Raw genomic sequence first — 15,636 nt, forward strand, 5'->3', positions numbered from 1 at the left:
AGGAGAGAGAGAGCATGTGAAAAGGTGCTAGTCGAGTCGAAGGAGAAATTGAGGCAAGAACCTCTCTTTATGTTTTCATGGGTAGGTAAGGGCAAGACAAAAGTGCACAGGCCAAGTGTTTGTCGCCGTAAACAAGACTGCGAAATATCGATATCCAACAACCGCCCCTTGAATAACTCCCCTTAGAAACATTTACAGCACAAACATGTGAAACCTCCCAAACCCGGCCATCTCGCATGTGACCACCCCTCACTCCCCCCCAAAAAAAAAACACGCGCTACCCGCCCCCCCCTTATGCCCTTGTTACCCTTTTTTAACCTTTTTACCCCGCTCCCCCACCACCATACACATCCACCACCCGTTCTTACGGTCGATCCTCTAGATCCTCTGATCTTCGCATCCCGCAAAAAAAACGCCCCCAGTCCAGTTCGCCTCACAAAAAAAAACATCCGACTTACAGGCAACCAGACCCCCCGCCTTGATTAACTCCGGAAAGAAACCAAGACGCATCCCAGTCGCCAACAAACCCAAAACGACGGTATTCCGAAAGGGACAGGAAAAAAAAGATGTCTAGCAATCCCAACCAAGGCAACAGCGCCGCTGGAGGCAACGATTACCTTGACAAAGCCTTCAACACCGTCGCTAGTAAATTCGGGGGTGAACAGGGTAAGAAGATTGCAGCGAATAAAGGGTTGAGTGAGAAAATTGTACGTTTCCTCTCTACCTTTCTCCCTTTTTCCCCTCCCTCCCTTCCCTCTCTCTCTCTCTCCACCTTTTCCTTCCCATCTTTACCCCTACATTCCCAAATCCACACACACAATCTCGGCATCTGGAAAGTCGGAAGTGGATAAGGGAGAGTGGTAGAAGCAGAGATGAGGGGGAGAGGAGGTAAACAGAAAAAAAATAAAATAAAAGCTGATAAAAACTTACCCCCCTTTTTTTTTTATAGACCGATGGAATGCGCAAAGCCTATGAAAAAGCAACGGGGAAGAAGGTTGATCCCAAGATTTCGAATTGATCGCGCTAGGCTTTTAGAGAAGGCGGGGGGTGGATGAGGGAGGGGCGGAGAGAGAGAGAGAGAAGGGGGGGGGAGGGGTTAATGCAAGGATGTGTGTTAAGAATGCTCCGTACTTTTAACACGTAGTTATACATATACCCACCACCACCACCACCAAGACTAGTTACTTACTTACTGCAGCTGCAGCCGCAAGCTCGTGTAATCCCCAAGAATTTTAATTTACTCGAAACTTTGAAAGTGCATAGGGGCCAAGTATACCGACATGAGACAACCAGATGGCATGATTTTAGAAACAAAACATCCAGCCAATGCACCGTATTTTTTTTTCAAAAGACGTTACGAGATTAAAGCAGGACCCTGCATGATGACTCTCTTCATTTTTGCATACAGATGCACACGCGCACACACACCTGAGATGTGTGTCAGTCATGCAAACTACTCGTGCACGTTCTACCTTAACCTGCATACACACACACCCTCCCTTGAAGATGTGCAGTAATGCAAGCTACTACTACCACCTCATCCACCTTAACCAGCCAATTCAACCCTGCGCCTCAGCAAAGACCTCGCTTCCGTCTCACTCAGTAGCTCGAGGCCCAACTCATCTAGCACATCCCTAGCCGCCTGGTTATCCGCAAACAGCCGCTTTTCCACTTCCCACAGCCCCAGCAGCTCTTCAGCCCCAGCAGCAGCGCCAGTCTCATTTCCACCGCCCAATGACGTCGTGTCACCGGGGTGCTTTGCTTTTGGCGCAACATCCGACGGATCCTCATCACCGTCTTCTACAGCGCCCCAAGCCTCCGTGTCCCAATCTTCGTTATCCTCGCCACCGTCGTCATGCTTGGCCTCATCCTGGCCTGATGTACTAGATGGACCGCCTTTGACCGGTAAGCCAACAAGTTTCACACCCTCGAGACACTTTCTCAGTCCCGTTTCTGCCACACCAGGGCCAACATGCTTGTCGACGACGCGGCACACAGCCAAGACATCAGCGTGTAACTGTGTGGCACCCTGGGTGGAGAAGCGGTACCGACTCAGTACGTTCTCCCAAAACACCGTCGAAATGGTAGTCAGCATGGCCCGGGTGATGCGGCGCAATGGCGCAGAGGCAAGGGCGCGTGAAAGGAACGCTAGTGTTGTGCGCAGATAAACAAGCAATGGATCCAGCTCTGCGGTCGGCGAGGGTTCAGCAGCGGAACTTGAAGCCGAGGGCCCACCCAGCGTGGCCCACGGGTTGCTATCAGAAAAACAAATGTCAGTACACAGCTTTCGCATTAAACGGTGAAGTGATGTGGCGAGGAAACGTACATGTGCCGATATGCACGCAGCGCCTCGCGCACGTTGCTGTTCAGTGTGTCGATGATAATCTTCTCACTGCGGTCACGAAGGCGTGCGTACCACGATGCCGTTTCGTCAAACAGCGAACCTGCTTCCATGTCGTCGCTCTCAACTTTTTTTGACGTGCGTCCGGCCACATCTGCAACAGTCATGGTACCAATATTACTGGTCGGGCTACGAGCGCGATCTTGTAGCTCCTCCCAGATATCCAGGAAAAACTATGAAACTCAAAGTCAGCCGCAAGTCACATAGCACAGGGGTAATGCAGATATGAGCCTACCACATCGTCGCTCCAATCACGCATGGCCCGTTCGAGATAATCTGCACTGCCAAAGGTTTTGCAAAGGCGCTCCAGTCCTTCGACGCCAAGCAGCTTTTCCTGTTCCTCTTTGGTGATACCACCCATGGCACGACCCAGCGACGTAGTCATCGTCAGGTACGCTTCGAGATTGCTCTGCAGCCTCTCGTGCAACTTGTCAAAGATGGCAATCTGAATATCAATCAGGAAGGTGAGTTTCTGGCTAAACGAAGTTAGAGGCCTGTAGCGATCTGCAGAAATGTAAGGTTAGCGCCAGATTTGCAATATAGGGTAAGCGAGAAAAGTACCCGTTATGGTCTCGAGCAGGTCGTTTACGCGGATCGCTCCTTTTGTGGGCTTGGTGGCTTTGGGATCGACGCTCTCATAGTCAAGATCACCAAAGTCTGGAGCCTCGACAATGTTCTGATAGCGGGATAGGGCAACTGCTGCGTGTCAGTCATCCGTAACGAATTTCCACATTGGGCGCGGTAAAAAGCCTACAATCCTTTTCCACCTGCAGCCACCGTCCGAACCAATCACCCTGTACGAGGAATTCCCATGAAAGCCCCTTCCAGCCTTCAACGCCATGACCAGCATCGTAACCCCACGTGTCTCGGAGGTCCGTGTCAAAGTTCATCACCTCGTGTATCAGGTGGCTCAAGAGCTGTGGCTGGTCAGCAACCTTGGGCAGCAACGAGCCAATCTTGGTGCGCAGCATGGGTAGTAGGGCAGTTATGAAGGCCGACATGGCATCAATGTAGACGGGATTGAGCGCAAGATCGGTTCCGCGGAAGTGGCGTAGCAGAACAGGCTGGACATGGTCATTGACGAATCCGCTGTAGTCGTTCAGAAGCGTGGTGATGTGTGAAAGAAAATACTCGGGTCGATCAATTCGGTTCGTAGGCTTGTCGCCTTCAAAATGGTAGCGGAACCGCATCTCGAGCGGCTGCACCAGTACCTCCATGGGGAACAGCACTGGCGGCAGCTTGACCTTGTTCCCAGAACCATTGGCATAGCTCATGCCCTCGAGCTCGGGCAATTGCAGATCGAGAAGCTTGATAATAGCAGTCTCCCATTCTTCGCGCAGATTTGTGGGTATAGTTGCATTGGGCAAGGGCCAACGTATCTTCTTGAGCGTATATTCGAGCTGGGCAGAGAAGGCGTCGAGAATCTTGGTGCGCAGGGCATGGGTGATTTTACTGACGTAGTAGACCAGCTGGGGCGCGGCACCCTCTGCGTCTTCTTGCAGGTTGATGAGGCGCGTGTGAATGGCACGCAGCTGCTTGTACGGCGCGAGGGCGGCTTCGCTGGACGTCTGGAGTTTTGCCTGGGCTTGTTTACTGTAGCGGTACGTCAGCGGGCGGCGGCTCTGGGGTATGAGAGGTGGCAGCTGCTGGCGCTGGCGTACCTGAGCTTGTCCACTTCTGCCAACAGGTCTACATAGTTGGTGGCGACATCCAGACGGTGAAGCGTGTCGAGCACCTCAGCGAAGCGGGGCACGGCTTCGTCGCTTGTCTCCGAGGCGGTTATGACCATGAGGCGACGGTCAATGTCGGCCTGCTCGTGCCTAAAAGCGTCTGCACGCTGGGTGAGGGAGTCATGGTGAGCGTGGGCAGCGTCTTTGGCGTTGTGAAGGTCGCGCTGGGCATCGTGGAGCTGTTTCTTGAGCAGGCCGTGCTGGGTGGTGATGGTGGCCAATAGGTCGTGGAGCGAGTCGAGGTCGCCGAGCGTCTGCAGCCTATCGTCGAGGTAGTCTGCGACGCGAGTTGAATTGTCGTCCATGGATCGTACGATTCGTGGGCAGATGGCTGCGTTGGGCGAGGGTAGGCAGTCTGTCGCTGCGGCTGACGGTATTGCAGTTACCGTTCGGCCAGTGATGGTGGGGGTCCATCCTAGCCTGGCCACGCCCAAAGCGGCTAGCGCACCGGGTTCTAGCGCACTAGCCAGCCTCGGTCGACCCTTCCCTCTGCCCTGGTGGCGCCTTCCCGATCTTGGGGACCGCCTCGATCTCCACCGATCTGGGCTAGCCCCAAAATGGGCAGCAACTTTTCCCTAGCGAGCGCCACCCTCTGCCGCATCAGTCCACTGCTGGAAAACATGCTTACTGCACTGCGACTGCCGTGTCCAACGCCTCCGTTAAATCTCCATACTGCCCTTCCACGGCCCTCTCCAGCCCTGCCCTTCCTGCTGACCGCCAGTCGGCTATAAGTCCCTGCTGCCCGGCCCTGCGTTGGGTGCTGCTGCGCACTGCAGACTTCTCTCCCCGCCTGGCTGCTGAAACGGTCCAAACTTTCGTCGCGCGCCGCTGCCGTCATCGCCAGCAATGCCCAAGGAACACAAGAAGCGCGGTCGCCGCGAGGAGCAGAAAAAGCGCAAGAGGGACGCCGACGACGATGCCAGCTCCAAGCGCCCCAAGCATGAAGATTCTGACCTGCTCCATGTCCAAGATTCAGTCCAGGAACTCGCCAATGGCCAAATCAGCCGCCCCAATGAGTCGCCTTTTTACGGAATGCTCGACGAGCAGGAGCAGGAGTATTTCAAAAAGGCCGACGAGATGCTCGAGTTAAACCAGTTCGAAAGCACCGAGGACCGTGACATCTTCCTGGCCAGTGTGTGGAAAGAGGCAGACAGCAAGGAATTGAAAATCGCCAACAGCCAGTCCTCGCGCCTACTTGAGCGCCTGATCCTCCTATCCTCGCCAGACCAGTTGAAAAGTCTGTTTCAAAAATTCAGCGGACAGTAAGTTCTTCCATAATGCCTTCTGCAATTGCTATGCTGATCGTCCCCCTAGTTTCCTCAACCTCGTCCAGAATCGTTTTGCCTCCCACTGCTGCGAAGCACTTTTCATAAAAGCTGCCCCTGCCGTTACGGAAGAGACTGTCAAAGCGGAACCTCTGCAGACCCCACCCGCCTCCGACCCCGATGAAGTCGTCGTCTCGATGGAAAATCTCTTTCTCTTTACACTGGGCGAGCTCGAGGGATACATGGGTTTTTTGATGACGGACAAGTACGCCTCTCATGTACTCCGGGTGTTGCTTATAATCCTTTCAGGTGCGCCGTTGGAGAAACAGACAAAGTCTGTCATGCAGAGCAAGAAGAAGGAAAAAATTACTGTTTCTGGCGCAGAAAAGGGTCAGGAGCGTGTCTTGGAGGAGAGGGTTGTTCCCCAGTCTTTCCTGGACGCCCTGGAAAAGGTCATTAGTGATAGTGTCTCGGGCATAGAGTCGCATTACCTTCGTTCACTCACCACACATCCGCTCGGTGGCCCAACCCTGCAGCTTCTTCTCAAGCTGGAATTGGCGCATTTCGGAAAGTCTCGAGCCAAGAACGAAAAGTCTATCATTCACCGACTGCTTCCTGACAACCCCATTGCCGAAGGAACTGAAAGCGCCATCCTCATCAACGGTCTGGTATATGACACGGTAGGATCCCGCCTGTTGGAAACAATTATCGAGAACGCGCCGGGTAAATTGTTCAAGGCCATCTATGGAGAATTCTTCAAAGATCGCATGGGCAACTTGTCACGCAATGAAATCGCGGGATACGTGGTAGGTAAGATTCTTGAGAGGCTCGGCAAAGACGACCTAGAAGAAGCTATGCGCCAAATCGTCGACCAGATTCCCAGCCTAGTCGAACGCAACCGAACCGCTGTCATCAAAGTGCTCATTGAGCGCTGTGTGGCACGTGAAGTCAATTGCGCACCCATCACAGCACAACTTGAGGCCGCTTATGCTGGTTCGAACGGCTTTGAAGTCACCCGCATCCTTCGACTAAATGAAGAAGAGGGAAAACTACGCGCCAGGCATGTTCAGTCACCGGAAAAGGTTCATGGATCTCTGCTAGCACAAACCATGATGACCGTTGATGGACCCCTTGGTCAGCTTGTGTTTGACTCTCTTGCCAACTTGTCGCCTGAGCTTGCCACTCAGCTGGCTCGTGACCCAACAGCATCCAGGACACTTCAAGCAGCATTAATGTCAGAGAACGCGTCCGTCATCTTCCGCCGCAAGATGATCCAACTATTTTACGGTAAAATTGGTGAGCTTGCACTCGACCCAGCAGCATCGCACGTCATCGACGCAATCTGGCAGGGCACAGCCGGTCTGGCCTTCATCCGCGAGCGCATCGCCGAGGAGCTGGCGGAAAATGAGAGTTCACTGCGTGAATCTCATGTAGGCCGTGCTGTCTGGCGAAACTGGCGCATGGATCTCTACAAGCGTAGGCGTAACGATTGGGTCACACAATCCCGCTACACAGCCGGTAATCAAGGCTTCCAGTCATTCCCAGAGGGCACTAGTGATGCGCCTCAAAATCCCAAGGCGGGCAGGCAGCTGACAGCTATTGAGCTGGCAAGGCAGAAGCATGCAGCTGCAAAGGCTACACAAGGAAAAGACGGCAAAAAGTCCAAGAAGGGAAGCCAAGCTACAAACGGTAGCGTGAGCAGCGGGAGTAGCAGCAAAGGCAAAAGTGTTGCGCCACAATGACAATGGCGACACCACGTACATGGCGTGGGGTATTTTCTATATCAGGCTGCTTCATCACTCTGGCGTTAGATAAGGTGGATCTGTTGTAGTGGTTGATTTGGATGTTTGGTTTTTGATTCGATGATCGTAGATACCTTTCTTAGTGGCATAATTTGCATGTGCGATTACGCATTTTTGGCGGACCAGGAATGGTCAGCTCGATTAAAAAATCCATGACTGCATGTTTGCCATTTGCTCAGGTAGCCGGCACTAATGCCGATTAGCTCGGGCAACTTTGCGCGCCATTTCTGTGCCGTGATTTTTGCTCCTACACATCACCACCACTGTTCTTTTCAATCCAATCCTTGCACTGACCTTTTTCGAGCTTGAATTGCTTCAATTGTCTGACGACTTGTGTCATGTCTTCCATACCCGGAAATACGCCTCTCAATAGGGCTGATGAAGTCAAAGATGTAAGTTCCTCGGAACCATTTTCCGACCATTCCGACAGCAAATGTTGTGTAACTCACTGCACATCGATGATGACTCCAATTCATCATTCGCCCCCACCAGATAGCATGATGTTAACACTACCACCAGCTCCTTGATGCTATCCAGGAGTTGATCATCCCGTTCATTCGCTCTGCAGACGAAGATGCTGCCACTAAGCACACCGGACATGGTCTGCGAATAGAAGGTAGTGGTGGCCCAAGAACTACAATTGTTGAGCATCACCCTCCCAAGAAACTGGAATCGATTCTCAGCGAAGAGTTGGAAATCAATGACAAAAAAGTTGGGAAAGATGGACTAGTCAAGCTGGTGAGCACCGTGTTAAAATATAGCGTCAACACTTGGGATCAAGGGTTCCTGGACAAATTATATGCGAGTACGAACGCTGTGGGTGTAGTCAGCGAGCTGCTTTTGGCTGTGCTGAACACAAATGTAAGTTTTTTCTCTTGCTTAGGCAATCGGGTACTAACTCTCTCCAGGCCCATGTCTACCACGTCTCGCCCGTACTAACCCTTGTTGAAAAACGAACAACAAAGTACCTAGCTTCTCTCTTTGGCCTTCCAGAGAAGACTTGTGGAGGAATCTCCCAACCAGGTGGCAGTGCCGCCAACGCCTCTGCCATCGTCATCGCTAGAAACACTCTATTTCCAGAGACCAAAACTGACGGCAATGGAACTCACAAATTTACCCTCTTCACCTCAGCCCACGGCCACTACTCCGTCGAAAAGGCCGCCAACCTCTTCGGCCTCGGCTCTAAAAACGTCATCGCCGTCCCTGTCGACGATGATGGCCGCATGATCCCCTCTGAACTCGAGCGCCTCGTCACCGAATCCAAGACCCGCGGCGAAACCCCCTTCTTCGTCAACGCCACAGCAGGCACCACCGTCCACGGCTCCTTCGACCCCTTCCCCGCCCTCTCTTCAATCTGCAAATTGCACAACCTCTGGCTCCACATCGATGGCTCCTGGGGCGGTAGTGTTATCTTCTCTCCTACCTACGCCCCTGCGCGTCTTGCAGGCTCCCACCTCGCAGACAGCATAACCGTCAATCCACATAAAATGCTCGGCGTTCCCATGACTAGCAGCTTCTTGCTCGGCAGAGACATGAATTCCTTTTACCACGCCCTTACGCTCCCCGCAGGCTACCTCTTCCACAACGCCCCCGGCACAGATGCACAGGATATATACGACCTAGCAGACTTGACACCCCAGTGTGGTCGCCGCGCAGATAGTTTGAAGTTCTTCCTCGCACTGCAATATTATGGCCCCCAGCATTTCAGCGACTTGGTCGACAGAGCCTACGACAACGCAGAGTATCTGCTGCAAAAACTCAAGGATAGCGGCAGTTTCAAGACGATTAGTCCGGAGCCGCTGCCTTGTTTGCAAGTGTGCTTTTACTATGCCAAGGGTGGGTTGGTGAGCGAGGATTCGGAGAAGAATAGTCAGGCTACGACGGAGATTGCGCACAGATTGGTAGGTAGGGGGTTCATGGTTGATTTTGCGCCCGGTGAGCAAGGCAAGTTTTTTAGGGTTGTGGTGAATGGTAATGTGGGCAGGAGGACAATGGATGGCTTGGTGAAAGCGATTGAGGATGCGGCAGCGGAGTTGAGGTTGTGAGAGTAGAAGGGCGAGGTGGGTGGGTTTCCGCCTTATTCGTTTTGCGGTTCAACTGGGAGGATTGTTGTTATAGAATACTTATGTGATGGTAGATGTAAGACGTAGAGTAAACAAGAGCATCTCATAGAAAATGGGAATACATAGTTAGACTGCCTATGCCAGCAAGACATTCACATTCCTCACGAAAAAGAAATTCAGGACACGTATCAGTGAGTCGTGTTAAAAGTAATGTTAATGGTATTTGGCTCGTCGGTTTCCATGCGCTGGTTCATGTTAAAGATTGTTAATGATGTTCAAGATGTTCTGTCGCAGCAATGAAATGATTCATTGGAAAATCAGGGTATCTATACTACATGTGTGCTGCAAACCCATCGTACCTCATACTTGCATAATCTCATAATCGTACAAGGAACGAGCTGCCGTATACATGAATAGGGCACCAGGCCACACAACGACCTGATCCACATGGAAAGAAAGCAATCATAAGATACAGGCGTATACAGCCAAACAATGAGGAGGTGCAGACTCATCTCCACGACATTCCATCGAGCAGCGCCATACTGAAACCTTCATGTCACCAAGACACCTACCCGATGACGCCCCAGAAACGCTCGGCGTTGAAAGTAGATGCTGTGTTGACCTTCCAGCTGGAATCAAAAGCGCTGAAGAGAAACATGTCGCCACTGAAAGATGCGCGGATCGACTGAAGAGCAATGCGCTGGTTCTCTGGCGAGGGGATAGCCTCACCGTTAGGGCTACCCTGGCGAGGCCAACCCGACTCGGTGACGACAACACGCTTATTGTTGCAGGCAGACTGTACACGTTCGACTTGGCTCTTGACGAAAGGACCCGCATCTGCTGCGTGTGTGTGCTGGTCAAAGAAGGCATGGATATTGACCATGGCCACGTCTGAGGCTTCGCAGATAGACGGGTTGTTAATGGTAGCTGGTGCCGTCTCGACAGCGCCCACAGGGCCGTTGTAGCCAAGTTGTCGTAGCTGGGTACGCGCTCTACCGATTGCGTCGACAACCTGCGCTGCAGTCATCCTGCCCTCATTTACACGTTCGTTCTCCACTGTGAAGAGCTGTATGACGTCCCAGTTGCCGCCGGCATGCTGATCGATAGCAGTCTTGTAGGCTTTAATGACCTCGCTAACGTCTTCACCGCTACCACCTGCATCCAGGTACGCGCCGCCCATGAGCTTCTGGCCGTTCTTAAGCGCATTCTGAATACCAAGAGAGATCTGATTGCAGTCCATGCCGTACAAGCGAATCATCTTGAAGTCTCTCATCCTACTAAACTCGCTCGCGATTTCAGCCTCCGACTTACATTCTGATGAGCCAGTGTAGACATCCCAGGTTATGCCCATAGGGAGGCTGCCCGCACTGAGATTTTCGGTTGGGGCAGGTGACGCAGGAGAAGAAGGCGGCGGCGGCGGTGCAGCCGGAGGGGAAGGTGGTGCAGCTGGAGGAAGATACTGCTCCGCTGGAAGCAAGGACGACGGCGTCGGAGGAGAAGGCGGCTCAACTGGGGGAGATGGAGGTGCTGCCGGGGGAGAAGGTGGCTCGACTGGAGGCAGAGACGGTTCCACTGGAGGTGAGGAAGGTTCGACCGGAGATGAGGGAGATTCTGCTACGGAAGAGGATTGGGCTGCAGGCTCCAATGCCTCAGTGGTGACGGGTGCCGCAGAAGAAGACTCAGGCGCAACAGCTGGTGTAAGTGAAGCCGGAGTAGATATGACAGAAGCAATCGAAGAGGGAGTCGTCTTTGGTAGAGCGGCCTGAGAAATGCTTGAAGACAGAACTGAAGACATAGCCATGACAGGGACCTTAACGGAAGTTGAGGTGGAAAAGGCTGCACCCCCTTCATCCACGTAGATGACAACTTCAGCGACCACCTCAGTCACATAAACAACCTTGGTGACGAGTTCGCGCTTGTGGTCTAGACTCATTCGGTCAATGGGGTCTCACCAATGGAGTGTATGACTTACAGAGAGGACGCCCGCTCGCGGAGCCCACCAGAAGGCCGGCAGCTGCCAGAGCGCTCGCCAAAACGACAGTCTTCATGGTGAAGATGAATTGAACCTTATGAAATATTCGTGCTATACAGCCAATGCAAAAATTGCTGTGTGTCTGGTTGCGGTAGAGTGTTTGACTCGAGCACAACTCAAGTCGTCGGACAAGATACAAAAGAGTGACTGCCTGCAGTTGGCAAAAGGAGAGGAAGCCGGGCCACGCCAAGCGAAGAGATCGTGAAGCAAACCAGACAGTAAAGACTGTGTACGAGGTGTTGTAGGTCAAGTGTAACAAGAGAGCTGGAGTGAGTGACCATATCCTCTTGCATGTCCTACCTCGCGCTTGGCGGTTTTGGGTCTAGCGCCAGCGCCGTTTGGTAATCGCGAACAGATAGTGAAGGGCGTTGGTATTCTAGACCATTGAGCAAACGAAATCCCAAGATTATGAACGCATTGGGTGAAGTGGTGAGGGGTAGGGGGGGCAATTACAATCTGGGGCAAGGAACAAAGACTGAAACACCAAAGTGCCTCAGGCGTTGGAGTTGAATCGTCAAAACGAATGAAGGCAACCGAGGACAGAAAATAGTTTCAAATCAAGCCGGGAAAATTATGCTGGCATTTTGACGTTTGAAGTGCTGTTTTTTTAATGAAAAGTAGGGTGGTGGTCGGTCACCTACCATGTATACCCGACAAGTGTAAACAGCAATACAACCATCATTAAAACGGGAACAGACAACGATGGAGAACGGTATCTTAGAATAGCCTAAGATACATACTCGCTGATGAGCTTGCGAAGCTATGCATTCAGTACAAGAGCGGACTGCGACCATTCCGGAGCATGCTAGTACACATTGTAACTGGTGTCGGCGCAAAGTAATGGATATACACCTTGGCGCTTCGAGACCAAGGCTTGGTACACGATGCTAGACGGAGCCATTTCTTTGGCATATATTTTCCATATAGATCCAAGCCGAATCTGAGGCTACGTAATAAAACTTGAAGGGATTGAAGACAGCAATGAGATATAGGAAACAAAGACTTGAGGGCCAAACGGTTCTTAAGAGAAACGATGTGGCAGCTGTCCAGAATGATAGTTGCAAATAGGAGAACTCGCGATACCTGCAGCACTGAGTATACATATTTAGCAAGCATGAATCGTAACAGTCTTCTCGAAGGAATAAGTGGAGGAAGCCAGGTGTATTTGAGTCTCAGGTACTCGAGCCACATGAAACCAGCTGGAGACAGGGATTCCACCCTTGATACCATCAACTTCGCAAGTATACCGAGAGAATCCTAGATTAGATTGAAAAAAACCATGTGATGACGCAGAAAATAGCCATTGCCAACTCTGCACGAAATGAGAGGAGAATATGTCATTCAGCAAGCTCCAGAAAGGCAGCCTGGCAAGCCACCGAAAGCGGGGGCACGTGTCCCACAAACCACGCTCACTTCACCTAGAAATCTAAGCCGCGGGGCCAAACCCACACTCGATACCTTCTTTTACTCCCCCTTACTTTTGCTCTTTTTTTTTTTAAAAAAAAAGTAGTAGTAGCCGTTTTCTTACAGTTAGCGAGGATAGAGGAGCAAGAAAACGTACCAGCCAGCCAAAATCCCAGACACGACTCAAGCACACACCCCTCGGTACAGCAACAGACGAGCGCGCACGGCCAACGCATCCGCCCGACCCTTCCTTTCGTCACGTCACTATCCCTTTCGTATACAACGCATTGGCCTTTTATTTCCCATAGCGTAGGAGCGCGCGCCCCAACCATTGCATTTTCGCAAGCCCGCCCACACACCCAACAATCTTTGCGTAGTATATATATCATTTATTTTCAATATGTGATTGTGCAGTGCGAGGATTTGTACGAACTCATTTCTTGCCTTTTACCAGAAGTGACCGCGAGTCCCGCACAACACTGCACTTACTCAATCTTTGGAACAACTTTTCACCCAGCGTGGGTTCGAAACTCTGTTTTTGCCATTTTCTTTTTGCTGCCCTTTTTTGTCAACTTTGCTTGACGGTCGATTTTTTCTCAACAACGCTGTGTACACAGCGCATACCTAATGTGATGATGGCAGCCTTTTACTAATCTTTGTGATTTAGTAGTCTGTGATTTTTTTTATGTGCAACAATGTTGGTCATGCTTTGAGCAAGAGGTACACCATCGCGCAATCTTCCGTCAAGAAGTGCCTGCCTCAATCTTGCCTATCTAACACTTCATCTTAATCCCCTTCCGTTTTTCGTTTTCACGCCACTCAAACATGAACTGCACGCCTGTAAACAACGCACAGCAAGCTGTCCCAAAAAACATCCAACCAGACCACGTTCCCACAATACCACTAACGAGACCCTTTAGCCCATCCATTCCAAGTGCAAAGCCAACGAGATTAGCTGTCATTAGCATCAGAATCTCGCCAACAGCACCCACACCACACAACCAGCGGTAAGCATCAGGATTGTTCTTCCACTTCTTCGCTGGGAAGATGTATGATGCGATGATCTCTGGAAGAACAAAGAGAGTAACAAGCCATCCCCACATGAGCAGTCGGAGTTGAATGTCATGCCAGATCGCAATAAAGGTAAACACGGCTAGGTAGTTGCCTACCGCCCTTGCCTTGCCGAGGATACCCTCGCCCTTACTTCCACCAAGAGGAATATACAGATACCTCAAGCTCCACTTGTTGAAGCTGCGGTGCCACCCGCGCCAGAAGTGCATAACAGAATAATTGTCAGACATGCAACGCACCATATTCTCTGGTGGATCAATACCATCCATAAGTGACCACAGACGGAAGAAGCGCCATGGGATGAGTAACTTTAGCCAAATGTGTTTGAGGTTGAAGAAGCCCAGCATGCTCAGCTCGCAAGGTGTGTACTGAGACCAGTCGGGCTTCTCGTGAAAAATGGCGACCATGTACATGTAATGAATCATAATCTCCATAGTAAGAAGGACAACGATGAAACGGATCAAGTAGAGGCTCGTTCGGTTGGTGGTGATGCTGTGAGGCCGGTAGCGACATTGCGCTATGTAATCGTTGAATGTTATGATGGGTCCGGCCAGGTAGAGTGGAGAATAGGTGACATATGCGAAATAGTTGCGAAATGAGTAGTCCGCGGGTTTAGCAGGGATGGATACTCGATCACGCTCGGAGAGGTTGGAAGGGTCGAGTTGTTTCTTCTTGGATGTTATTAGCTATATCGAACCGAGGGAGGGTGGGAAGAATACTTCAAGAGGACTATTATCTCGAGAGTTGAGTGACCAGTAGTAGTCGAGGTTAAAGCTTATGAGTCGGAGGATGGTGAAGTTGAAGAGCACTTCCCAACGTGGAATGAGGCCACCATAGCTGTCAAGCATATGGCCGAAATCAGATCTTGACTCGCCCTTTTCTGAGGTAGCAGATGGGAGAAATGTGCCGAGGATAGTTGCATACGAGTAGCCCCGGCCAAATTCATTGGCAAATAAGGTGCCTACGTTGAAGATCCACGTTGCGGCAGGNATATACTGCCGAGGGAGCTTCTTTCCGATGCAGTAATTGGCATAGAGGATTGCTAGGATTTTGAATGCCGAGAAGCCATGCAAAGCAACAAGAAATATAGTGGCAAAACCTACATCAAATGATATGCGTTGAAGCATGCGGGCATCCGCTGCAGCGGACGGTGTTAGACCCATGGTGAGGCCATTGCTCGCCGACGACCGTACTTGGGTGTATGTACCAGCTCGCCAGAAAGAGTCATATGCTTTGCGCAAATTTGGATGCAGTAGTACTACGATAAACAGATATGGAATGTTCTGACGGAAGCCGCCATACTGAGCATCAACATTATCCTGAAAAGTCAGTGAATTGCACATGACAAGGGGCAATACAACATACCACTTTCCGCCCAGGTATCCAACCATCAGAAAGGAGATGTTCGAATTTTGGATAATTTGGGTGCGATTCTACAAGTTGGTCAACACATGACTCTTACTTATGGTATCACCAAGCATACCTTTAGACACGTCCAGTACGGATTTGAACATCATGAACACGCTGGCCGAAATGACCACGTAGTAGAAATAAAACTCGAGTGTATTCCATCGTGGACGATGGATGTCACTATCTGCACGTTTGGTGCCATATCTTCCTTCTTTTACAGGAATTGGGCCCACTGGGCCAAGTTTGGCCTCCTCGAGCGCCTCCTTGGGCGGTGTGGTGGCTGGTATTACGAAGCGAGTGTCGAGGGTATCGAGTGCATACAGCTGGCGGATGAATTTAAGCGCCATGGTGACCTATATCCTATCTCTTCATTTCTCAGGTTCTGAGAGACCCTGCGAACAAATATCTGGGGGGATGCGGGGCGGAGGCGCGAGGGGTAAGTGCGGTGGTGGAGGACA

The 15,636-nt window shown here is 51.3% G+C and overlaps 6 protein-coding genes across 6 annotated transcripts; 3 read left to right on the top strand and 3 right to left on the bottom strand.

The window, feature by feature from the left end:
- Window positions 1-566: 566 nt before the first annotated feature.
- COCVIDRAFT_41971 (hypothetical protein) lies at window positions 567-1,018 on the top strand (the record flags this gene model as incomplete). Its single annotated transcript, XM_014696273.1, has 2 exons — window positions 567-707; window positions 950-1,018. The coding sequence occupies 2 exons, from the start codon at window positions 567-569 to the stop codon at window positions 1,016-1,018; spliced, it is 210 nt and encodes a 69-aa protein (XP_014551759.1).
- Window positions 1,019-1,546: 528 nt separating this feature from the next.
- Window positions 1,547-4,436, bottom strand: COCVIDRAFT_30752 (hypothetical protein; the record flags this gene model as incomplete). The annotated part of the gene is made up of 6 exons (XM_014696274.1): window positions 1,547-2,255; window positions 2,327-2,574; window positions 2,637-2,905; window positions 2,963-3,097; window positions 3,156-3,994; window positions 4,063-4,436. 6 exons carry the CDS (start codon window positions 4,434-4,436, stop codon window positions 1,547-1,549), a joined length of 2,574 nt encoding a protein of 857 aa, XP_014551760.1.
- A 541-nt stretch (window positions 4,437-4,977) lies between these two features.
- COCVIDRAFT_30753 (hypothetical protein) lies at window positions 4,978-9,243 on the top strand (the record flags this gene model as incomplete). The annotated part of the gene is made up of 4 exons (XM_014696275.1): window positions 4,978-5,393; window positions 5,446-7,090; window positions 7,718-8,059; window positions 8,107-9,243. The coding sequence occupies 4 exons, from the start codon at window positions 4,978-4,980 to the stop codon at window positions 9,241-9,243; spliced, it is 3,540 nt and encodes a 1,179-aa protein (XP_014551761.1).
- Window positions 9,244-9,838: 595 nt separating this feature from the next.
- COCVIDRAFT_46707 (glycoside hydrolase family 17 protein) lies at window positions 9,839-10,621 on the bottom strand (the record flags this gene model as incomplete). Its single annotated transcript, XM_014696276.1, has 1 exon — window positions 9,839-10,621. A coding segment is annotated over one exon (783 nt), but the record flags the coding sequence as incomplete, so codon positions are not given.
- COCVIDRAFT_112005 (hypothetical protein) lies at window positions 10,605-11,027 on the top strand (the record flags this gene model as incomplete). Its single annotated transcript, XM_014696277.1, has 1 exon — window positions 10,605-11,027. One exon carries the CDS (start codon window positions 10,605-10,607, stop codon window positions 11,025-11,027), a length of 423 nt encoding a protein of 140 aa, XP_014551763.1.
- A 2,443-nt stretch (window positions 11,028-13,470) lies between these two features.
- Window positions 13,471-15,525, bottom strand: COCVIDRAFT_41975 (hypothetical protein; the record flags this gene model as incomplete). Its single annotated transcript, XM_014696278.1, has 4 exons — window positions 13,471-14,439; window positions 14,488-15,087; window positions 15,134-15,201; window positions 15,252-15,525. 4 exons carry the CDS (start codon window positions 15,523-15,525, stop codon window positions 13,471-13,473), a joined length of 1,911 nt encoding a protein of 636 aa, XP_014551764.1.
- Window positions 15,526-15,636: the final 111 nt, after the last annotated feature.

Source organism: Bipolaris victoriae, assembly GCF_000527765.1.
Source record: "Bipolaris victoriae FI3 unplaced genomic scaffold scaffold_128, whole genome shotgun sequence".
In the NCBI taxonomy this organism is placed as follows: domain Eukaryota; kingdom Fungi; phylum Ascomycota; class Dothideomycetes; order Pleosporales; family Pleosporaceae; genus Bipolaris; species Bipolaris victoriae.